Consider the following 22,013-nt stretch of genomic DNA (forward strand, 5'->3'; position numbering starts at 1 on the left):
CTAAATTGCAGAAACAAACTTAAAAACAACTAGTGAGACTAGAATTTAATAACAAGTGTACCATAGTTCTTGAAACATAATAGTTCTCGCTCCAGTTTCCCATTTTTACTAAAGACGAATTATGGTAAGACTGATTTGCTTTATTATACTTGGCCTGATTATTTGTATAAAGTACAGCAAGGATAATTATTTTTCACACAGGCATTTTAATTGGCTTTGATGGAACTCTGTTTCATAAGGAATCTCAGATAAGACTTTTTAAAAAGCCGAGCCCTGCCATGGGTTTGTACCCTGAAATACCTATGAGTTAGGTAAATTCCTGTCCTTTTGAGGTCCCAAGATAACTTGGGGCTCCTGGACCTGTGAGAAAGTGAAATTCTTTACTTACCATAGGTCAGAAACCCTATACAGGGACTGTGTAGGCAAGGTATGAGGCCAGTTCCCCAAAGGGTTTTTATTGGCTCTACAAGTCAAGTTTGATTCCTTAAAGGAAAGCACACCATTCCAGTCAAAGCCTTGGTAAAATAACCCATTTCTCCAATTGTGTCCTGTTACAAAAGAAAACAGATTCGTATTGCATTTATGCAAATAAGTATATTGCCATAAGTTAAGAATACTCACAACTAATTTCCAAATTCTGGAGAAGTCAGGTTAGAGAGAAAAAAATATGTTCCAAATTTTGTTCACAGCAGTATGCTTTACTCAATTGCTACAAGCTATAAATAGCTCAAAAGAAAAGTTTCCTTGACTCTGAAAAACAAAGCAAAGCATGCTTCTCTGTTCCAAGTGTGCGGAGTCAAAGTATCCCTCCATAACTACTATTAGCCATCCCTTAAAGTATATTTCCTACCTAGTTATTACACAGCATACACAGCAAAGCTGTCTCAAAATGCAAAGTAATTTCTGATACCCCCCAAACTCAAAACCATCAGATAACACAATGCAAAACAGAACAGAGCATTTGATTTTGAGAGGGATCCATCTGCTTTTAATTCCTGGGGTTTCATGATGAAAACAGGTTTTTTCCCAAAACGGAGTCTGTGACACCTCCTTTGTTTTTCCCAATGAGTCTGTGACACCTCCTTTGTTTTTTCCCAAGGAGTCCCAGGGTACCAGAAGTTATCTTAGGGCCTCTCGTGTGTTCATTAAGAGTGGCAAGACAAAAAAAAAAAAAAAAAAAAAAAAAGGAGAAATATAATTCAGTTGACTGAGAAGAAAAAACCTTTTTCCAGAAAAACAAGTTCCAAAAAGAGAAAATCATTAATGGCCTTTTAAATATATCTATTGCTTGTTTATCTACTTTTAATTAAGCTGACTTCTAACCATAGTGTTCTTTAAAAAAGAAATCCTTTTGGATCTCTTATTACCTGACTTTAACAATGCCAAGCGGCCAATATTTCTAGCTTCTGAACTCTACCAGAGATAACCTCCTAGGTGCTTAGCGAAAGGAAAATTTAAGACAGTCCATGGAGAAGAAGAGAATAGACAAGGTCATGCAGATATGAAACCAGAAATGGTAGGCGGGGAAATCGAACCCTGGCTACCAATATGAAAGTGCACAATCTTAGCTACTGAGCTATAGCAAAGCGTGGCCTCCAGTTCCTTTCCCAGAAAGAGTCTAGAGTAGTTAATTTTGAGCTTGCAAAGGCTTTTAACTATTTAATATGATTTTTAGAGCTATGACATGAATCCTAAAATTCCTATTTCCTGGAAGGTGGAGGCCACGGGAAGGTACCACCACATGGTTAAAAGGTCAGGCTCCCAAGGACATAAAACAAGGTGGAGACTTCGTCCAGTTTTTTGTTTGTTTCAGGGACCTGCAGCCAAGTTTATTACTGACCAGCTTGTGAGGTCATCCTGAAAAGCGGGCTTACAGGTATTCTCAGCCCATGTTTTATCCTAAAGTACCCCTTTACACAGAAAAACGAATTCATGGCACAAAATACACCAGCTTAAGACTAGCCTTAGAATTCTTTTTTGCATTAATCAAAACTTTACAGAGGACATAAACACTGATTTTTTTCCCCCATTCATTCAACTATTTGCACACAGAGAGAGAAGCCAGAAATCTGACTGGTAAGAAATTCCTACCCTTTTGCCAGCATGCTAAGCTTCTGGGTTCTCTTTCCCTGAGTGGCCCTAGTGATCTGGCTTGTGGCACAACTGCCTTTGGGGGCCAAGCCGCATCATAAAGGAAAAGTATTTCTTTTTGTTCTGGCCAAAGCAAAATATGCGTAATAAAACATAGATATTAACCAGGCTGCTTAGCATCCAATATCAAACTGGCAAGGCTTAAATTTGCCCTCAGGTGGGCCCTGTCATCTTTAATCTAACCTCTGACTAGGAGTTTCAACATGTGGTCTCTGGGCAAGATGGTCGCCCTGAGTAATAGAAAAGAAAGAGAAAGGAGAGAGAGAAAAACATTGCCTGTGGCAGGGCAGGGAAGGTGAAATGATCAGGGAGGCCAGAGAAAGAACCACCCATTGCAGCGACACTAAAAAGTTCAGGTGGCTGCTGTCGGTGGAGCAAGGATCTTTTCCAGTAATCCTACCAGCCTCAAATTTCCCTTGTTAGGGAGGAAAAAGCTCCCCATGTCCCAGGATCCTGTACATTCCTAATTCTATCACCCATAGCCATCAGCAAAGTACAAGGGAGATTAATCCAAAGAGAATAGCAGTTAACATCCCATAGTGCCAAACCTGTTCTTAGCCGAGAGGGACTTTACCGAAGAGGGGCCTCTAACCCGCTAAATCTTAGAAGGGACTCTAACTCTCCTAAGTCGGGCCTCTAACCAGAGGTCGGTCAAGCATCCTTGCCTTTTATTAAGGGGGAGCCTTTAACCACCTCTGTCTTAGGAGAGACTCTAACTCCACTAAGCTGGGCCTCTAACCCAATCCCATTCTTTACCCAGGTACCCCACCACTTACCCAAAGTCTTCCAATCAGTGCTGCAGTCTATTTCCTTTGTGTTAGGGGGTGTCTCCCCAGTATCGTCCCATCGTTCTCCAGAAATATGTTAGAGGACTCCAATACTTACCCAAAGGTAGCTGTTGGGTCTAGGTTTCTACACTATTGTCCCTTCTGTGGTTGCCAGAAATATGTTGCAGGACAGAGAAATGTGTTACAGGAAAGGGGTCCTGATGCAGACCCCAAGAGAGGGTTCTTGGCTCTCGCGCAAGAAAGAATTCAGGGTGAGTCTGCAGTGCACAGTGAAAGCAAGTTTATTAAGAAAGTAAAGGAATAAAAGAATGGCTACTCCATAGAGCAGCCCCGAGGGCTGCTGGTTGTCCATTTTTATGGTTATCTCTTGATGATATGCTAAACAAGGGGTGCATTATTCATGCCTCCCCTTTTTAGACCATATAGGGTAACTTCCTGACCTTGCCATGGCATTTGTAAACTGTCATGGCACTGGTGGGAGTGTGGCAGTGAGGATGACCAGAGGTCACCCTCGTCGCTATTTTGGTTTTGGTGGGCTTTGGCTGGCTCCTTTACTGCAAACTGTTTTATCAGCAAGGTCTTTATGCCGTGTATTTTGTGCTGAACTCCTATCTCATCCTGTGACTTAGAATGCCTTAACCGTCTGGGAATGCAGCCCAGTAGGTTTCAGTCTCATTTTACCCAGCTCCTATTTAACATGGAGTTGCTCTGGTTCACACGCCTCTGACAAAACTCCTGGGCTCAAGTGATCCGCTTGCCTTGCCCTCCCAAAGTGCTGGGTGGGATTGCAGGTGTGAGCTACAGTGCCCGGTCTGGGGGGCACCTTTAAACCAAGTCCCAGCCTTTGCCTGATCTTGCAGTAGAGCTCTGGAGCAAAATTATATCTGAGTTTGTTCAGACAAGTTAACTGGGCTTTTATACTCCTGCACCAGTGAGTCACTGGCTAAAGTCAATCCAGAGGGGTATAAACTTACTTCTAAGCACTTTCAATTCTGTGGGTGCAGGTGAAACCAGGCCATGGTTTGAGATGCAAAGAAGTGGCCTGGTAGGAGTGGGGTGGTGGAGGCTGTTTACTGACAGTGCTCACTACAGTGGAACAAGAACCTTTATTACTTCCCCTCAATATATTCCGATTTTCTTTTTTTGACAAAAATATTTATTTTTCCAGTGGAGCCTCCCTACCTCCAGATGAACTAGTTGGAAATGGAATTGTTATGGTACTGAATCTACAAATGGATTGCACTATGTTCCATGCAAAGTTGACTTTCCTCCCTTCCCTTTGCCACATCCTTCAGAGTGCGGCAGTAAATTCAGAAAGTATCAGTTGTGCAGTTGAATGCAAAGGCTGGGAATGATTGATCTCTCCCATTAAATAAATGTTTAAAGAATGATATCAAAATTTTGAGAAAAGAACTGCAGTTAATTAAAACCCAGGAATAATATGTCTGCTTAATTAAGATTGGCGATCCAGTGAGGATCTTAAAATAAACTATACTTTGGATTGATTCAGATAATCTTTTATTTTTGTTTTTGTTTTCTTTAAAAGTGGTATGTCAACATCACTTCATTTCTACATTTCAGCGTTCTGTACATTTCTTAAAAGGAAATAAGCAATGCTCAATGTACAAAGTAAAAACAGAAAACTAGAAAAATCTGAATAAAATGGAGCAAGTTGCCAGAGGTCATACAGTACAAATTAGTAATTAGATGTCATCTGAAGTGCAATACCACTGCTGTGATGATGAGTTAAGGAATGAAATAAAAATACTCTATTTTAAACAAACAGTATATATATATTTATATGTATATTTTTTACAGATAGTAGACCCAGTGATATCTGCAGTATTGTAAAAACTTATGTACAAATAACTTTTTTAGACATTACATATACATCAGCACCGTAGTAAAAACAAAACCAAAACAAAACCACCGTATTAAAATCTACCTATTAGTTGGTCCCAGTACTGAGCATTTGGAGGAAGCTTTTAAAAGATAATGGAGCCCCCCCACCCCTGTCTCACTTCCATTAGCCACCTCCAGTTTCTCATCATTGCTTATATATTTATTTCCTGTACCTTTCAGGAAAAGGTAATTATGTTTTGTGTCTTCTCATTTGTTTGCTTTTTTTTGGTTTCATCTCTTTGATCCACTCAGTTTCCCCAGTGGCATCACTCCCCATTTGGGGAGTTCAGGGTCACCCTGCTGCCACCTCTTCGGAGAGGGCGCCCAGCCCCTGCCTGGGCTTCTCACCCACCAGGCACCTCTGGCCTTACATCCTGCCCCTTCCTGAGCAGCTCTACAACCCCGGGTACGCGGAGAGCAAGTCAAAGGCAACGTTTGCCTGCCGCCTCCTCTCCAAACACCTCTGCCCCCAGCTTTCCATGGCAACTCGCCTTCTCAGGACTGAGTGTGGCCAGTCCAACCCCACAGGCTCCGACTCTTCCGTAGTGATCTGCCTGGGAGTGCACAGAAGGCAGCCAGCATCTAGGACACGGAGGGAGGAGGGGACAGGAAAAAAGCACGCGCCACTCTCACTTAGGACGACACTGAAGCCACAAGTCCTCCAAAAGGGGGATTGGGAGGGGAGGCAAGGAGCCTTGTTGATTCCTTCTGACAGATTTCGCTTAGGGCAGATGTGCGTCAATGACAGAGAACAACTGTACAGGACTTTGGAAGAGGACTACTTTGCCCATATGAAATAAACTACATCTCCTTTCTATCCAAATTTGTAAGGTGGAGCAATTGCTTTTTTAGCTCCTCCGCCTCTCTGGGATTTTATATTTGTCTTTCTGATGAGTAGGGATGATGGGAAAGGTGGATTTTAGAGCATCACTCCCAGGATTTCGCCCAAAGGGAGCCTGAACCAGTGACCTCCAGGCCACTCCTTCCTGGGGATATCAGAAATATCAGATGTGGCTCACAAAAAACCGACTCCCAAACATCAGAGCAGCCCTCTTGGTTCCAGGCAGATATTCATTCAACTCTACACGTTAGAGAAAGAAGACTCCAGTGTCGCCTTTGCATTTCAGGCATTGTCTAAGTTCTTCCTGCATTTATGTGGACTCTGCCCAAGGCTCCCTAAAGACATAAGCTTCACTTCTTGGATAGTCTGTAAGGAGAAGCAAGGGGAGGCTGGTGTGGAGGCAAGGAGGAATAAAGGCAGGGCTGGAGACAAAGGCTCCAGGCTGGCAGACACACAGGGTCCAGTAGGGGTTTCCCTGCCCTGCGGCCGCCAGAAGTAGATGTGACCCACCTGGATGTATGGGTTTTGTATTGGGCGCCAGCAGGCTCCAGCCCCACCTGGAGGGACTGCCACCAGGAGCACCAGCAGAGGGAAGCCGTCCCAGGACTGCCGGATGGACCCTGCTCCAAACTCAGCCTGCTCTCCTTGTGACAGCAGAGCCTTTGCAATTCCTGAGGGTCATCATGGGGCAGGAGACAGACAGTCCTGTAGGATCTGTCGTTGTCTCCTTTTGACAATCTCACTGTTCTTCGTGCCTGCCCTCCAAATTCAGTAGCATGTCTCAAAGCCTTACATCTCTCGGCACCCAGAGTTCAGTGCATTTCCAACCTGTGCACCTGGCCTGTGCAACCACCCAGCCTCCTCTGGGGGACTCACTCTCCCTGGCTGAGGCTCTGTCTCTTTTGTGTCTCCAAAACTGCTGTCTCCCGACCTGGGGCAGGAGGGGCTGAGGATACCTCTCTTGGGTAATAGTCCCTCTCGGCTGAAGCAGCTCCTGCTGGGCCAGGCGATCACAGGGCATGCTGGGCAGAGGGGCTCTGGCCGGCTTCATCTTCCCACCTGCTCCTCCGGGTGTCTCCCTCTCTCGCAGCCGGGATCTGCATGGCATCTCATCTCGATTGCTGTGTGAAAATCAGGTGAAATGAGGCCTGGTGGGGCTGTGGATTGGCACCTGGATCTTCCATTGTCAGCCAGCTGCAGTTTTGCTCAGTTTACGTGGGTCAAAAAAACAAAAAACAAGGATGGGTCAACATCCTGTTTCTTTTTCACTTTTTAAGCTTTAACCACTCGAGTTGTGGATCTTGGGGCCTCTCTTGATTAGGGGTTACCAAACAATTCATCAAGCTCCTGCATCCACTCGTCCCCTGGCCCGCCTTTGATGATGGAGTCCACAAGGTCTGCACCGTCCGGGAGGCCAGGGAAGGAACCCCCAGCTCCGTCGCCACTGTAATTGTATGACACGTCCTGAGGGGCATTCCGCTCATAGGCTTGGCTCTGGCTGCTTGGAGCAAAGCTGCCACTGGGTATCTGCTGCTGTGCTGGGGGCTGGCTGAACGCTGGCATGCCCGGGACTCCCTGGCTCAGGCCAGACATGACCATTGGCCTCGCCTGGCTGGTGCCTTGCTGCCCCGGGAGCGATGGCATCATCTGCCGACCCATGGCAGCTGGGTTGAGGGTCCTCACTGTGCCCGTGTTAGCATCCACGACTGACTGGCTCAGTCCCTGTGGGAAGTGCTGCTTGGTCAGTCTCGGCTGCCCAGCTTGAAGAGGGTAGCTGGCGCCATTGTTGAATGGTCCCAATTCTCCACTAGTCCTCCCAGGCATGCCCTGCAAGCTCCTCTGTTGCCAGCTTTGTGCTCCTTGCTGGACTGTTCCCATAAGGCTCTGCAGCCTTGGAGGGGCTTGGGGCCTAGGCAAGGCCTGGCCTACTGGCCCTTTCATCTGTGGATGTTGCTGGGTAATGGCTGAGTTCACCAGCATGCTCTGACCAAAGCCACTCACCATTCCAACCCCCTGCCCAGAGGCAGGTTGCCTCGGTCCCTGGGCTTGGTTATGTGTGATGCTCATGCCACTTTGGTTTGGATGCTGCAACATTTGGGTCATGCCTGTGCTCATATTGTACATTCCTGGTTGGCTGGTAGGCGTGGTGCTATAAGGGGCCAGTCCCATCTCCGACTGCGCAGCTGCGGTGGCCATCGTCCCAGGGTTCTGGGAGGGTCCTATTCCCATCATGCCTGCGTTCTGTGCCATCAGCCGTGACGTTCGCATGCTCTGGAGGGCTGCTTGGCTTCTTACGGCTGCTATATCCTGGGGAGAACCTGCAGTGAAAAAGAGGACACATACCACTCACTCTTCTCCATAAGCAATATACTGCAACAAGATGTTGGAATTTTCTTTGGGAATGACAAAATTCCTTTATATGAAAGGATCTACTCTGATAATAAATCTGTAATAAAAATGATTATTTTTCTGATTATAGCATATGCTGATTGTGAAAATTTTGAAAGTGTTAAAAAATACAGAGACAAAAATTAAAGTCACCTGAAATCCCACTATCCAGAGATGATATAAATAGACACCCACAAAAATTGGGATCGTACTGTGCATGTGTTTTTGTAGCTGATTTTTCCACTAAACAGATCCTGATGTAATTCTTGTTTATACTTCAGAAGCAAATTATTTCGTACTCTTATAGGTATGACATCATCCTCAACCAATAAGATACTATTTTCTTTGGAGGTGAGAGAGAATTCACCTCTGGGGCTAAATTAGAAAGAAATGGCTGATCACTTTGTATTTTCTATTTGTGAAGTGGAACATGGTTCAGTAGAGAATACTATCAATAAAGACCATTAGACTAATTTCCCTTAAGACTTGAGTAGGATTTGAGAGGTTAAAGGCCACTGCTTCTGCTAAGCAGCTATTTTGACAGATAGGACATTTTTTGGATCTACTCTGTAGATTTCAACATGCTCCAGATTCTCTGAATCATAACATGTCATTGCAAACTGGCCAGCTTCCTGAGCTAGAAAAAGAAATCATCCTGCTACGTGCGACTTGGCCATAAACTTTACGCATTTCTACAGCAAAGTCCATTCCTTCAAATCGGCAACGACTATTTCTCTCAGCAAATTGCTAACACAATTTTAATAATGCTGTTTAAAAGGTGGCCAGAGTGTCCATACCAAGTCATTCAACCTTAATTAGGCATTTGAGTGAGTCCTTCTTTACATGTTACCAGGAAATTTCCAAACAGCCAAGAGAATGGAAATGTCGCCAGTAGAACACCAGTCAATGTTGCAAAGGTCTAGGAGGTGCACAAAAATGGATTTTTCTATGTCCCTGCTAATGATTGAGTCTATGAGAAGAAGAAAAATAGTTTTTTTCCTGGACATTTAAAGAAGGTGCAGCATGGGAGCCAGTCAATATTCTAAGCAAATTTGATCCCACCTGGAACTGTGATGAGAAACCAGATGAGAATAGTCTAACCTTGTTAAACCTGGCACCCTGGTAGATAACTGAAGCATGTTTTTGTCTTCCTGATGTGGCTATTGACTTCTGGGCTGCAAATATGTCTCCATATTTTCTTCCTTTCTTTAAGAAAGAAAATTACTGGAATTTTGATTATGTCTCAAGTTTTTGTGGCTTGAGATCAATATCATACTGCATTGAAAAATGTAACAATTTCTATCAGGAAACCTGAAAGATCTGGGGGAAATCCCTAGAAATGTTTTCATATATTTTTTTAAGCTTCATTATATCTAAGTGATTTTTTGAAAAATCAAAAGTTCCTAGTAAAACACTGGAAGGTAGTATATACTGCAACTTGTAATATTGTCATGAAGTTTTGTGACCTTAACGACTAAATTTTTATTGGCTGCATGGCCAATAAGATCAACTGTGGTGAAATGAGTTATTGTTTATAAAAAAAGTTTAAGGGAAAAATATTGCTGAGTCAGAGATTGATTGGATAGACCCAAATTATATAAACAGTCTGATGGGCTGCTAGAAATAGATGAAAGGACATCTATAATTTGGCCATTTTGGGGTATATTTATAATGGATATGGTAAAGGACTAGATACTGTCTGGAATAATTTTGTGAATGAGAAATAGGTTCCTTTCTTTAGAGGGCAGAAGAGTTACAATGCTTTTTAATAGGCAGTGATACATTAATCCAAGCCAACCTTTATTTTTTATTTAGTGTAAATGACTGCACTATCTTGATGTAATTCTTATTTTTAAAAGGCATTTTAAAATCAGCAATTGCCACATTCTTTTTCACCTAAGAGAAATAAAAGGACTTTTATTAATCTAGTTTTATGCCTTCCGTGATTTTAAATATACAAAGGAAAAAAATTCAGATGTGTCCAAGGAATTAACTTGTCTTTACGTGATTACTACATGTGTTAAACAACAGGTTATGTTTTCTTTTTCTTTTTTTTGGTCTAAACCAGATATTATTGTGAGACACTGTAATCTAATTTTCTTGTCTGCTGGTTAACATCACAATGTCCAAGAAAATCTTGTATATTCAAATACAGATGATAGTATCCAACTTTTTCCTAAAAAAGTCTATGTTCTATTTTCACTCACAAGAAGCCTGTATTTGTGAAAAAAATAAGTATTTCCCCATAGTCATGTAACATTGCCCAGAGATCCAGAACCTAATGAGGGAAAGACAGTCATTAAGACCTTTGAAATGTATAATGGTGAGAGTATGGGATAGGTTCTCATGCAAGTTATACCTAACAAAACTTCTCTCCAAGAATGATATTTCTTATTTTTCAGTTTGCTATTTTCCCAGATGCATAACATCATGCTATCTAGGGTGTCTGTAAACACACGAAAATACTGAAGATAGTAAAACAAATTATATATCTCAAACCAATCAGTTCAAGGACCCTAAAATGTCACACTGGCTTTACTGATAGTATTCTCTACTGAACCGTGTTCCACGTCACGAATAGAAAATGCAAAGTGATCAGCCATTTCTTTCTAATTTAGCCCCAAAGGTGAATTCTCTCTCACCTCCAAAGAAAATAGTATCTTATTGGATGAGGATGATATCATATCTATATGAGTGCGAAATAATTTGCTTCTGAAGTATAAACAAGAATTACATCAGGATCTGTTAAGTGGAAAAGTCAGCTTCAAAAACCCATGTACAGTACAATCCCAATTTTTGTGGGTGTCTATTTATATAGAAACAAAAGAATAGGATTGATCATCTCTGGATGGTGGGATTTCAGGTGACTTTAATTTTTGTCTCTGGTTTTTTTTGTTTCTTTTTTCTGGGACACAGTTTTGCTCTTGTTGCCCAGGCTGGAATGCAATGGCACGATCTTGGCTCACCACAACCTCTGCCTCCTGAGTTCAAGCAATTCTCCTGCCCCAGCCTCTGGAGTAGCTGGGATTACAGGCATGCGCCACTATGCCTGGCTAATTTTTTGTATTTTTAGTAGAGACGGGGTTTCTCCATGTTGGTCAGGCTGGTCTCGAACTCCCGACCTCAGGTGAACTGCCCGCCTCGGCCTCCCAACGTGCTGGGATTACAGGAGTGAGCAACTGCACCTGCCTGGAATAGAAGTTTTTAACTGGACCCAAAACATTCAGAATAGCTCATATGTGTCTATGTTCTGTAACACAGGGGAATTATTAAATAATTTCCCTTTTCCCCCACAAATAATACATGAGTTATGAACCTGGAAAACTCAAGAGACATTATGCTGGGTTTATCAGCTTTTATGTTTTTAATTAGTTCATAATATAATGCAGCAGCTCTCAAGCGTGGTTCCCTAGCTAGCAAAATCAGTGACTCCTGGGAACTTGTAAAAAATGCAGATTCTCAAGCCCCGCTTCAGATTTACTGAATCAGAAACACTGTGTATGTTTTAACAAGCTCCGCTGGTGCTTTCAGTGCAGGCTAAAGTTTGAGAACTACAGATACAAAGGAGGGCTCTGTATCTGCAACAACAACTATGTAATGATGACTAGTCCCCACTCTTCTGAAGCTACCCATGGCAAAATTAGAAACATAATTCTTCAAAAACCACTGGCACTGATTTAGTGCACAGAACACCTGTGGATAACTCAATTCCTTTTGTCCTTCCCTGTGTCAAGGCCAAAGGATCTAATGTGATATAAGCATCCCAGAGGTGGAAGGGAGTGGTAGCTACTCAAGACCCAGTATTTTTACAGGTGATCTTCAATGTGATCTGTCAGTAAATATCAACGGCTTTCAGACTGTAAACTACAGCTCACAGTTCATGATCTAGGATATATACATGTGGGTTTAAAACAGAAAGAAAAGTTTCTGATATGCTCTGGTAATTTCTGTTGTATTTCATTTTAAAAATGTTGGTTGTGACCCACTAAGTTGTTTCCAATAACCTTGTGTGTTGCAATCTGAGAAGTTAAAAATGCTACCTTAGATCAGAAAATTTTCACCCAGTCTATTGATAAAGTTCAGGGATACTTGTGAAATTATATAAAAGTTTGTATATATTTACATATTATATGTTTCTCTGCAAGAGACTTCATAGCTTTTTGCAGACACTTAAAGGAATAGGTAACTTTTGAGAAGCTAGGACACATTGATCTAGATCCCACAAAATGGGCAGAGGATGGGATTAGGATTTCTGCTGCTAGGTGACCCCTGTAGCCCCCTGAAAACTCCTGTGGATAAGATTAGGAAGGCTCCTCAGGCTATTTTCTTCACCCCATATAAGACCCTCAAGGGTCTTTTTTTTTTTTTTTTTTTTGAGACAGAGTCTCGCTCTGTTGCCCAGGCTGGAGTACAGTGGTGCGATCTCAGCTCACTGCAACCTCCACCTCCCGGGTTCAAGCGATTCTTGTGCCTCAACCTCCTAAGTAACTGAGATTACAGGTATGCATCACCACTCCTGGCTAATTTTTTGCATTTTTAGAGAGACAGGGTTTTGCTATGTTGGCCAGGCTGGTCTTGAACTCCTGGCCTCAAGTGATCCGTCCACCTCAGCCTCCCAAAGTGCTAGGATTATAGGCGTGAGCCACCGCACCCGGCCAAGGGCTCTCTCTATTAGAGATGGAAGGGTTTGATATTTGAATGGGCCTTCCACATTTATAAAGGAGTGCCCACACTGACATACAGTGCGCCCACTGCTACTAGGTCATGATTTAGGATTCCCGCAAATGGCTACAGGATCAGTTCAATCAGCCTCAAGGCCCTATTTGTCTTCTACATTCAAAAGAGACTAGTGGTTGTTGCAAGCCAGATTCTTCCACTTCAGCTTTAGAGGTAAGGGCTTTGGTCAGGTGACCTGCTGGGATAAGCAAAAAAGATGTGGCACAAGATTTTTGCCCCTGTAGTCACTAAGATGACGATCTAAACATAAACAAAATTGATATGCAGCCAACAGGCACCAGTATATCTTTACTGGTTGTTAAACTATTACAATACCATGTACCTTTGGTAAAGAACAGCTGTTCTAGTCCCAACTCCGACAGCTACCCTGACCCTTCCCTGTGCCTTCTAGAACCTCTCTGTGACTCAGTGACCAAAAGGTTAATGCCTGGCACAACAGGAGGCCTCTAGGAATCCATTCTGATTGGTTAGTACTCTTAACCTACCAGTAGTTACATATTTTAAGTATTTCCTGGACACAAATACAGCCAGTAAGGCAATGCCTCTGGCTACACATTCACTTACGCTTCACCACTGGAAGGTATAAAATGAGAGAGGTTGCACTGGCCTCACCTTGAAACTGATTGACCTGCTGCACTGGGTATGGATTCCGCTGTGGCTGGAGGTGCTGCCGGGGTAGATGTGATTGCTGCAACTGCTAGAACAACAGAACACAAGAGGGGTGGAGAGGTGAGATAGGGAGCAAGCACACAATTCAATATCCCTGCAGTTCTGAGGAAGGTAGTGTTTTCCCCAAAACTAAACTTTGTGTTGAAGAATCATATGCATACAGGCAAGTGCACAAAGTCTAAGGATAAAGTCAGGTAGGTTTTCACAAAACGAACACACTCAGGGCCACCAGCCCCCACATCAAGAAACAGAACGCTGCCAGGAGCCCCTCGTGCTCCTTCCAGTCATCACTCTCCCTTGACCCATGGGCATCACTGTCCTAACTTTTAACAACATAGAGCAGTTATGTCTGCTTTTGTATTTTGCAGAAAAGGATTCACATGATGCTGCTTTTGTGTCTGGCTTCTTGCATTCACCACTGTATTTGTGAGATTCATCCACGTGGATGTGAATTCTTGTTGCTTGTTCATTCTCACTGTTGGATAGTATTCCATCATATGAATATACCATAATTTATTTACCCATTCTACTAGTGATGTCACCTTTGGTGTTTCTAGTTTTTGTGTTTCAAATGTGACTGCTATGAACATTCCTGTACATGCCTTTGGTGAACATCTGTATGTATTTCTGATGTGTGGACTTGCTGGCTCATGAGGAATGCGTGCTGAGGGAAGGGGTTTTGACATGGACTGCCCAACATCAGCCTGCATGCTTTCCTTAGCGCTGTGGGGACTGAGTTGAAAGGGACAAGCAACTGCTTTTTAATGACCTAAGTGGATGCTTTGGGCATAGGAAGATGACATCCTCAGGAGTTATACAAAAAAGGCTAATCTTATTCCCATGAAGCCACACTGCCTGTAAAATACATCTCTACATGTAAACTATTCAGCATTTACTGCTTTGAGGAAACCATGTGGGATTCCACATATACCAGCAGACCAGGAGGCCTGCATATTAGTCTTTCTTCTTCCACTCACGGGGATGCTGCACTGCTAGTGTTGCTACCAATATACTGGGAAGGCTATGATCATTATCATGCTGTATGTGCAAAGGGAAAGAAAATAAGAGTGATGTAGAAAGAGCAGAGAAAGAGGTTTCAGTTCTAGGTCTGCCGTCAAGTAGCTTGCGTGACCTTGGGGATGTTGTTTAACCTGCTCCCTGCAGCTGCTGAATATTCATTAAGCACCTTTCATCTGCAAGGGCTATAAAGAATATACAACAAGGTCCCTGTTCTTTAGAGTGTTCATTATAAAAATAACACACACTGACCACCTCTTAACGCCTGTGTTTATTTCAATTTTTTCTCTTGTGTTTGTTCCTGGGCTGTTCTATAATTTTCTTTTCTTTTTCTCTTTCTCTACAAGGCCAGCAGTATTCTGGCAACCAAAGAAAAAACAGCCTCTGACTCGTTGACCCCATCCCATGGTTCCTACCATAATGTTCTACAGAAAACTGTTGAAATTAATTGATTGTGTAGACCATTAAAGTGTAGACAAGAAACCACACAAATCTTTTAGGCAGCAATAGAAGGGCATTACTGAGAGTAAGCTGAGCATTTAACAGCTTCTCCTCAGTCAAACTTCCCATATAATATAAGAATTTAACTGTCCCACTTACGACTAGGAATGAGCCCCTGGCAGCCTGTGGGGGACTGAGGGTGTATCCTGGAGTCAGGAATCAGGAGTCCTCAGTTCCATCCTGGCTCTGTCTCTCTCTAGCTCTGTGATCTCATATAAATCACATAAGCTCAGTTTCCCCACATAACCTCAGTTCCTCATTTGTAAAATGATGGGACTTCATGATCTAGAATGTTTCTAAGTTCTGTCTAACCTTTGTGAATGGATGAGAGGTTATGTGCTTTGAACTTTTGGAGAATACGGCATTAAATGTGAATTCATGCCTACTTTCAACCTGCTCTGCTCTGATTGCCAAGTCTACTGAGAATCATTTTAAAGTTTCCCAAAATATGTAAGATCCCAAATCCTTCTGTTTTCCCTCACATGTCCTTTCAGGAAACCCAAAATCTGTTTCCAAAATCCAAAGTGTGAGGACACTTTCAATGCTGCAGCAACCAAGATTGGTGTTGATCTGGCAGTATTCACTCTCAAAACGAAAAACTGAGAGCTGGCCGGGTGCCGTGGCTCACACCTGTAACCCCAGCACTTTGGGAGGCCGAGGCAGGCAGATTGCTTGAGCCCAGGAGTTCGAGACCAGCCTGGCCAACATGGTGAAACCCCATCTCTACTAAAATACAAAAATTAGCCAGGCGTGATGGTGTTTGCCTGTGGTCCCAGCTATTCTGGAGGCTGAGGTGGGAAGATTGCTTGAGCTCGTCAGGCAGAGGTTGTAGTGAGCCGAGATCACGCCACTGCACTCCAGCCTGGGTGACAAAGTGAGACCCTGTCTCAAAACAAAACAAACAAAAAAAAGTTGAGCACTTACTCCTTGTAGACCTGCACTTGGACAACCTGCACTAAATCTGCACCCTCCTCAGGTACAGGCAAGACGCTCCACTGACCTGGCTGGGCCATGTGGCTGCAGCTCTCACATGACATTCGCTGACACCAGGGCCACGTGACAGGCCCCCACATACATGTGTGCAGCACATACAGCTTCCAAAACATTTTATACACATGATCTTATGTGATCCTTAAAGCAGCTACATGAGGTGGGCTGGGAAATTATTAAAACCTAATCTGGCAGATGAAGAGGGAAGTTAGTGGTTTTTCCAAAATCACATCACATGCAAAAGAATGGACAAATCTTGGCCCTGAGGAAAGTGATCCTCCCCTCACCCCTCATCATCTTTTGGTACACACAGTTGCTACGGAATGATCCACAGGTCACGGCTTCCCATTTCCCTTGTCTTTCCCAAGAAGCCCCAGCCCTCTCCATGCTCTGGATTCTGAGGGGTCTCCCCTGACCTCTCACCTCCTTATTTGGGGGCATCATCTTGACGTGTCTCTTCTCACACTCTTCCCACATCCTGTGCTCCCCAGGGTCGGGCTGGCCTCACCGTGTGGGAACACCCTTGGGCTGCACAGCTGAGCTCTGCCTGCTTGCCCTGGGCCTTCTTTGTGTCTTTGGTCACAGCACACATATCAAAAGCCATCACTCAAAACATCAGGCACACCTGAGATTTCCTGGGATTGGCTGAGGAGAGGATTTACAGAGCCCAGCTGCCCTCGGCAGCTCCATTTGTCACTGCCTGAGAGAGATTAGCATGGCTCCTTGTCGCACACCTTATGTAGGTGAGAGGGATAGAGGTTTGTTTGTACAATAGCTGCCAGGCAGCTGACTGACCTTGGTAAAAAGGGAGATAATTACACAGCTGTTCAGGAACAAAAGCAAAAAAAAAAAAAAAAAAAAAAAAAAAGGAACATAAGTGAACTGTGCTCAGCAGTACAATTTTTCTCTTTGGGGGATGCCTGGTGTTACTTTGAACTGCTATTCTTGGTTAATAGGGACCTCCATGGGCCCGTGTCCTACACAGGATACACGGTGGTGGATGCTTAGTAAATTTGCAAAATTCTGGCAGGGCGTGGTGGCTCACATCTGTAATCCTAGCACTTTGGGAGGCTGAGATGGGAGGATTGCTTGAGGCCAGAAGTTCGAGACCAGCCTGGTCAACATAGTGCGACCCCGTCTCTATTTCTTTAAGAAAAAATTCATAAAATTCTGACCCTATCAGGAATATTCTAGAAGGATAACTGTGAGGCAGACTTATGTTGGGCCTTCAGCTTTATATGACAACCTCACACCTCCTATAAGAAAGAGCCTGCTGTGCAAGATTCTCTGTGCAGACCCCCACAGAAGCCGCCTGGGGATCTCTTGTGGACAGCCTCAGGCCTTTCCCTAGGATAATGCTAAGTCAGGTATGGGCATCTCTAAAAACAAAACAAACTGAAACCTACAGTAGCAGTCTGCAGGGAAGGCTTTCTCTCAAAGCTGAGGAATTATAGGGCGAGGGTGGACAAAGATGCCTAAGGTAAAGCTGTATTTGTGTTAGGCTTTCCTTTAACTCACAGATTTCCTGAGCTGTTTTAAAAGCTGTGGGGAGTTTTCTTAAGTTTGCACCCTGTGTGTGACCCAGAGTTCAGGTTTCCAGGTAGTTCTGCAGGCCTTATTATTCTGCTATTGTTCCCGATCCATTGTTCATTACCCATTCTATAGAATTCTTCTCAATTCCTCCTCCTGTCAATTTCCTCTAAGAAACAGAGTTCTCTGAATTATTATTTTTTTCTTCAAGCTAGAAATATTACGGCTTATGGAACATGTGAGACAGTCCCCGCCATGTGCTGATTACACAGACCCCTGTACCAGAAATCAGAAGGAAAGGAGTCAGACTTGAATCAAAGAAATGTCTCTGGCACACAGACCTTCAAATTGATGGCTGGAGCCTGTCTTTTAAGAACAAATTAATTCATTATAGGAAAAACCCTAACTAATTGAAAGGTCTAAATTCTTCAGGTTCTCTTGTGATCCTGGGAAATGCTAGACCGTGAGCATCTTGACGGAGGATGTGAACTGCCACTTCCTCACAGGCAGCAGGCAGGTGCTGAATAAGTGCTTGCTGAATGAATGAATGAATCACGCCAAGGGGCATGTTACCTGTTCCGCCAAAATCTGCTGCTGCTGCTGCTGCTGCTGCCTTTGCTCCCGCAGGAACTGTTGCTTCTGCTGCTCTATCAACTGGGCCCGCTGATCAATGAGCATCTGCTTCATGATGGCTGCTTGGGGCTGGCTGCCCAGGAAGCCGGGGCCTGCGGGACTGGCTCCTGAGACCATGCCACCTGAGCCTGGGGGCACGGAGGACTGCATGGGGCCTGTGGTTCGGGGAAGTCCAACTGGATGCTGCTCCTGGGAAGACAAGAGAGAGAGAGATGCAGGGATTCCCCATAGAGACTCACTGCTGTTTGAAGGGAAGCCCCTGGAAAAAGGGAACGGGGCAGAAGTCCCAGCTTATGGACTGGAGGGTTTTTGAGTGGCACGCATTGCATTTCCATAAACGTAGCTTCAAACCCGACCTTACCTGAGTAGAATGAGAGAGGCCACAAGGGACAGTAAGAGAGCATGGCTCTGGGAAGTCCAAGGCCAAGTCCAGTCTGTTTCGGATGGGACTGACTATTGCATACAGACTGGATTTTCAACTAACATCCTGTGTTCCTCCAAGGAAAGGGAATAAGCCCTCAGGCTGAGCTCACCTAAAGTCTGGAACACGAGACACATCCTGACCTCACCTGTTAATCCTTATTTCTTACTGTCTACTTGGCCAAAATGGACGTCTTCTTTGCAAGTAGGAGGGACATTTGCAGAAAACTGCAGGAATTTGTTAATCAACAGATCTGATATTTGATGGAATTCTAACGAGTTGCAACATTTGACAGCTTAGATATATGTCAGAAAGAAAAATCCTCCTGGCCAGAGTTGTTGATGGTGAGAACCGGGAATGTTTTACACTGACCAAAGCTATGTAATCTCCTAATATTTTTAAAAATAGAATTGAGTCGGCCGGGCGCGGTGTCTCACGCCTGTAATCCCAGTACTTTGGGAGGCCCAGTACTTTGGGTGGATCACGAGGTCAGTTTGAGACCAGCTTGGCCAAGATGGTGAAACCCTGTCTCTACTAAAAAAAAAAAAAAAAAAAAAAAAAAAAAAATTAGCCAGACATGGTGGTGGGCACCTGTAATCCCAGCTACTCGGGAAGCTAAGGCAGAGAATTGCTTGAACCCGGGAGGCGGAGGTTGCAGTGAGCCGAGGTCGCGCCACTGCTTTCCAGCCTGGGCGACAGAGTGAGACTCTTTCTCAAAAAAAAAAAAAAAAAAAAAAGAATTGAGTCTTCTATGTCTGGTATAATTTAAACATGGGGTGTTGGATTGGGTCTCTTGATTCTATAATTATATGTCAGCCAGTCGAATGATGGCAACTTTTAAGGACTGGTCCTTAGGGAAGAGGAGGTCAAGTGGTAAAGACCTAATTCCACACAGCCCAGGTGACTACATGGAGAATGTGCTCAAAGGCGAAATTTATGCTCTGAGCTGGGCAGTGTAGACTATTAGGGGAAAACAGTGAATGGGAAGAAAAGGTGTGTGGCCCAGATTCAATTTCTAGACACTTCCTTTCCTATTTTTTCTACCAAGACTACCTAGCAGTGGCAAGTATGGTCTGAACATTCTGCAGAAATTCCTTCTACCTCATTGAAGTTTCAAGTAATTAATGTGAACATGGAGGAGTTGACACAGATTAAATGGGCACACATATAAGGACATTCACAGTCATTTTGTGAAGCACTATTATGAGACCTAAATAGCAAGAAGCAAATGTGAATAACTCTGTCATTAAAAAATTTTTAAATCCAAATTGGATTTTAATATTTTTCTTCTTTTTACTTTACTGCCTTTCCAATGCAGATACCGTTAAACATATTGGCAGTTTTTTCTCAAAGCAAATAGGTGAAGTTTCTCTCTCTCTCTCCTAGAGAGACCGTCCTGGATTTGATTCCCTATGGCTTGGGCTTGTGTTCCTCCCTTCCTTCTGTGGTGTGCTGTAGAACCATGCAGGCTTCCCTCTCTACTATGACTGACTTCAACTGCATCTTCAGTTGCTCTTCTTCCCTCCAAACAAAACAAAATAGCAAAGCAAACAAAAGCCAAACCAAACCAAAACGCTACTCCTCTTACCCTAGAAACAATCATCCAAGAAGCTCTGGTTTGTTCGTGCAGTAGCTTAGGTCACACAATCAATGAATGGAAGACACAGAACTAGCAGAACTGAACGCTATTTTTTTTTTTTTGTAACAGATAGCTTGTCTTTACTTTTTTAAAAAATTTAACTTAAAATTAAAAAGAAATTTTCCATAAGTTATCGGGGTACAGGTGGTATTTCGTTACATGAGTAAGCAGAACGCTGATTTTGATTCTCAATTCAGTATTCCTACTAGCTCAGGCCTCTCCCAGGCAGTGTCTTCATGGTGTTAAGTGTGCACCTAAGAACAGCCTGTAGACCTATATAGTGTGTCTCTCATAAGTGTACTGCGTTCTATTTTTTATGTGTAAATGCTGTAGCTGAAATTAATAAAATGTTTGGCCTTTGTGTATTTTCTCTATAAATACACAAAGACAGCTAGGAAATATTTTTGATGTTAATAAAAAGATCTTATACTAAAAAATGCCAGGAACCTTTGTGCTACCAAAAAGTTTACTTCAGGACTAACCCTTGCAGGGACCTAGATATTTCAGGGTCTTCCCTTTTCCCCCAAATATTTGCTACCTGTTTTCCAAGCCCTTCCTTCCAGTGAAATAAAGCTGTTTCTTGGCACCTTTAGGGACAAATGGCTGATTGGCTTTACACTTTAACAAATGAATTCACACTGACATATAAACAGCCAATCAGCAAAAATGCAGATATGTAGTTTGTTTTTTCTGTCTCAGTATATTTGATACTTTCCAGTTTTGATAAGGAGGAGAGAGTTGGAAAGAAAATGAGGCCCAAGGGAAGATAAAGTTTTCTTCAGCTTGATTTTTTGAGAGGGTTGGTCTGGGATGGCCCTGTTTATCTTTGTGCACTTTGAGATATGCTTGTCCTGTGTGACCAGCCCGCACAGCTGGGGAAGTGGTAAGGAGTGAAGAAGTGTTGCTTTCCCAGCCTCCTCTCCACTGGGAAAAGAAAGAGAGAGGCAAATGGGGTGACAACGATACATCAAACCACTTTTTGCCCGTGTCTTCCTGGGCCAAGAAGAAATACTTCAAAAGCACAGTGTGAAAAAAAAAACCCTCCCAAAGGGATAGGATTATGTATTTCCCCAAATAATTCCCTCCCAGAGGTTTTGCCTTCAGGCTTCTCACTGAAGACCTACAGGCAGGAAGGGCTGTATGTATTATTTTATTATTATTTTTTAGAGACAGGGTTTCACTCCGTTGCCCAGGCTGGGGTGCAGTGGTATGATCATAGCTCACTGCAACCTCCAACTCCTGGGCTCAAGCAATCTTCCTGCCTCAGCCTCCTGGGTAGGTGGGGGACTACAGGTGTACGCCACCATGCCATGCTAATTTTTGAATTCTTTGTATAGATGGGTTGTTGCCCATCTGTGTTGCCCAAGCTGGTCTTGAACTCCTGGCCTCACACAATCCTCCTGCCTTGGCCTCCCAAAATGTTGGGATTACAAGCATGAGCCACTGCTCCCAGCCACTATGTGCATTCTTAAAGGACTGCCTTCCATATGAAACATCTTTAGTTCGCAACAAAGCTCTGCGGCATTCAACAGTGGATGAGAGACACCTACAGCCCACGACTCTGAGGTGTATTCCAAAGTGTGAAAATGTACTCAGTGACTTGACTTACACATTAAGCTGGCCGAGGCCACTAACATAATACATGGCTTCTTTTAACCTCCAGTCTCAGAGGGCTTAATGAGAAATAGTCTGTCAAATTTCAGGATTTCAAGCCACTGCTCTTGTTTCTAAGAAGGACACACACTGTGTTGTGCAATTAGAGAAAACCAGGCTGAGCTTTCGTCATGCGAAATGTAATGCCTTGAA

General features: G+C 43.6%; 1 protein-coding gene across 3 annotated transcripts in view; it reads right to left on the reverse strand.

Moving 5' to 3' along the window:
* Nucleotides 1-4,440: 4,440 nt before the first annotated feature.
* MAML3 (mastermind like transcriptional coactivator 3) overlaps nucleotides 4,441-22,013 on the reverse strand; it is a 437,380-nt gene continuing 419,807 nt past the window's right edge. For 2 of the 3 annotated variants that reach the window (XM_526693.8, XM_063809045.1), the window contains exons 3-5: nucleotides 18,088-18,336; nucleotides 13,420-13,504; nucleotides 4,441-8,000 (exon numbers count right to left, since the gene is read on the reverse strand). In XM_526693.8, coding sequence (XP_526693.4) covers nucleotides 7,000-8,000; nucleotides 13,420-13,504; nucleotides 18,088-18,336 — 1,335 coding nt within the window. In that variant the 3' untranslated portion in view covers nucleotides 4,441-6,999. The remainder of the gene's footprint in view (nucleotides 8,001-13,419; nucleotides 13,505-18,087; nucleotides 18,337-22,013) is intronic. The other variant, XM_009448312.5, reaches the window with a different exon arrangement.

The sequence above is a fragment of the Pan troglodytes genome, chromosome 3, assembly GCF_028858775.2.
Source record: "Pan troglodytes isolate AG18354 chromosome 3, NHGRI_mPanTro3-v2.0_pri, whole genome shotgun sequence".
Classification (NCBI taxonomy): Eukaryota; Metazoa; Chordata; class Mammalia; order Primates; family Hominidae; genus Pan; species Pan troglodytes.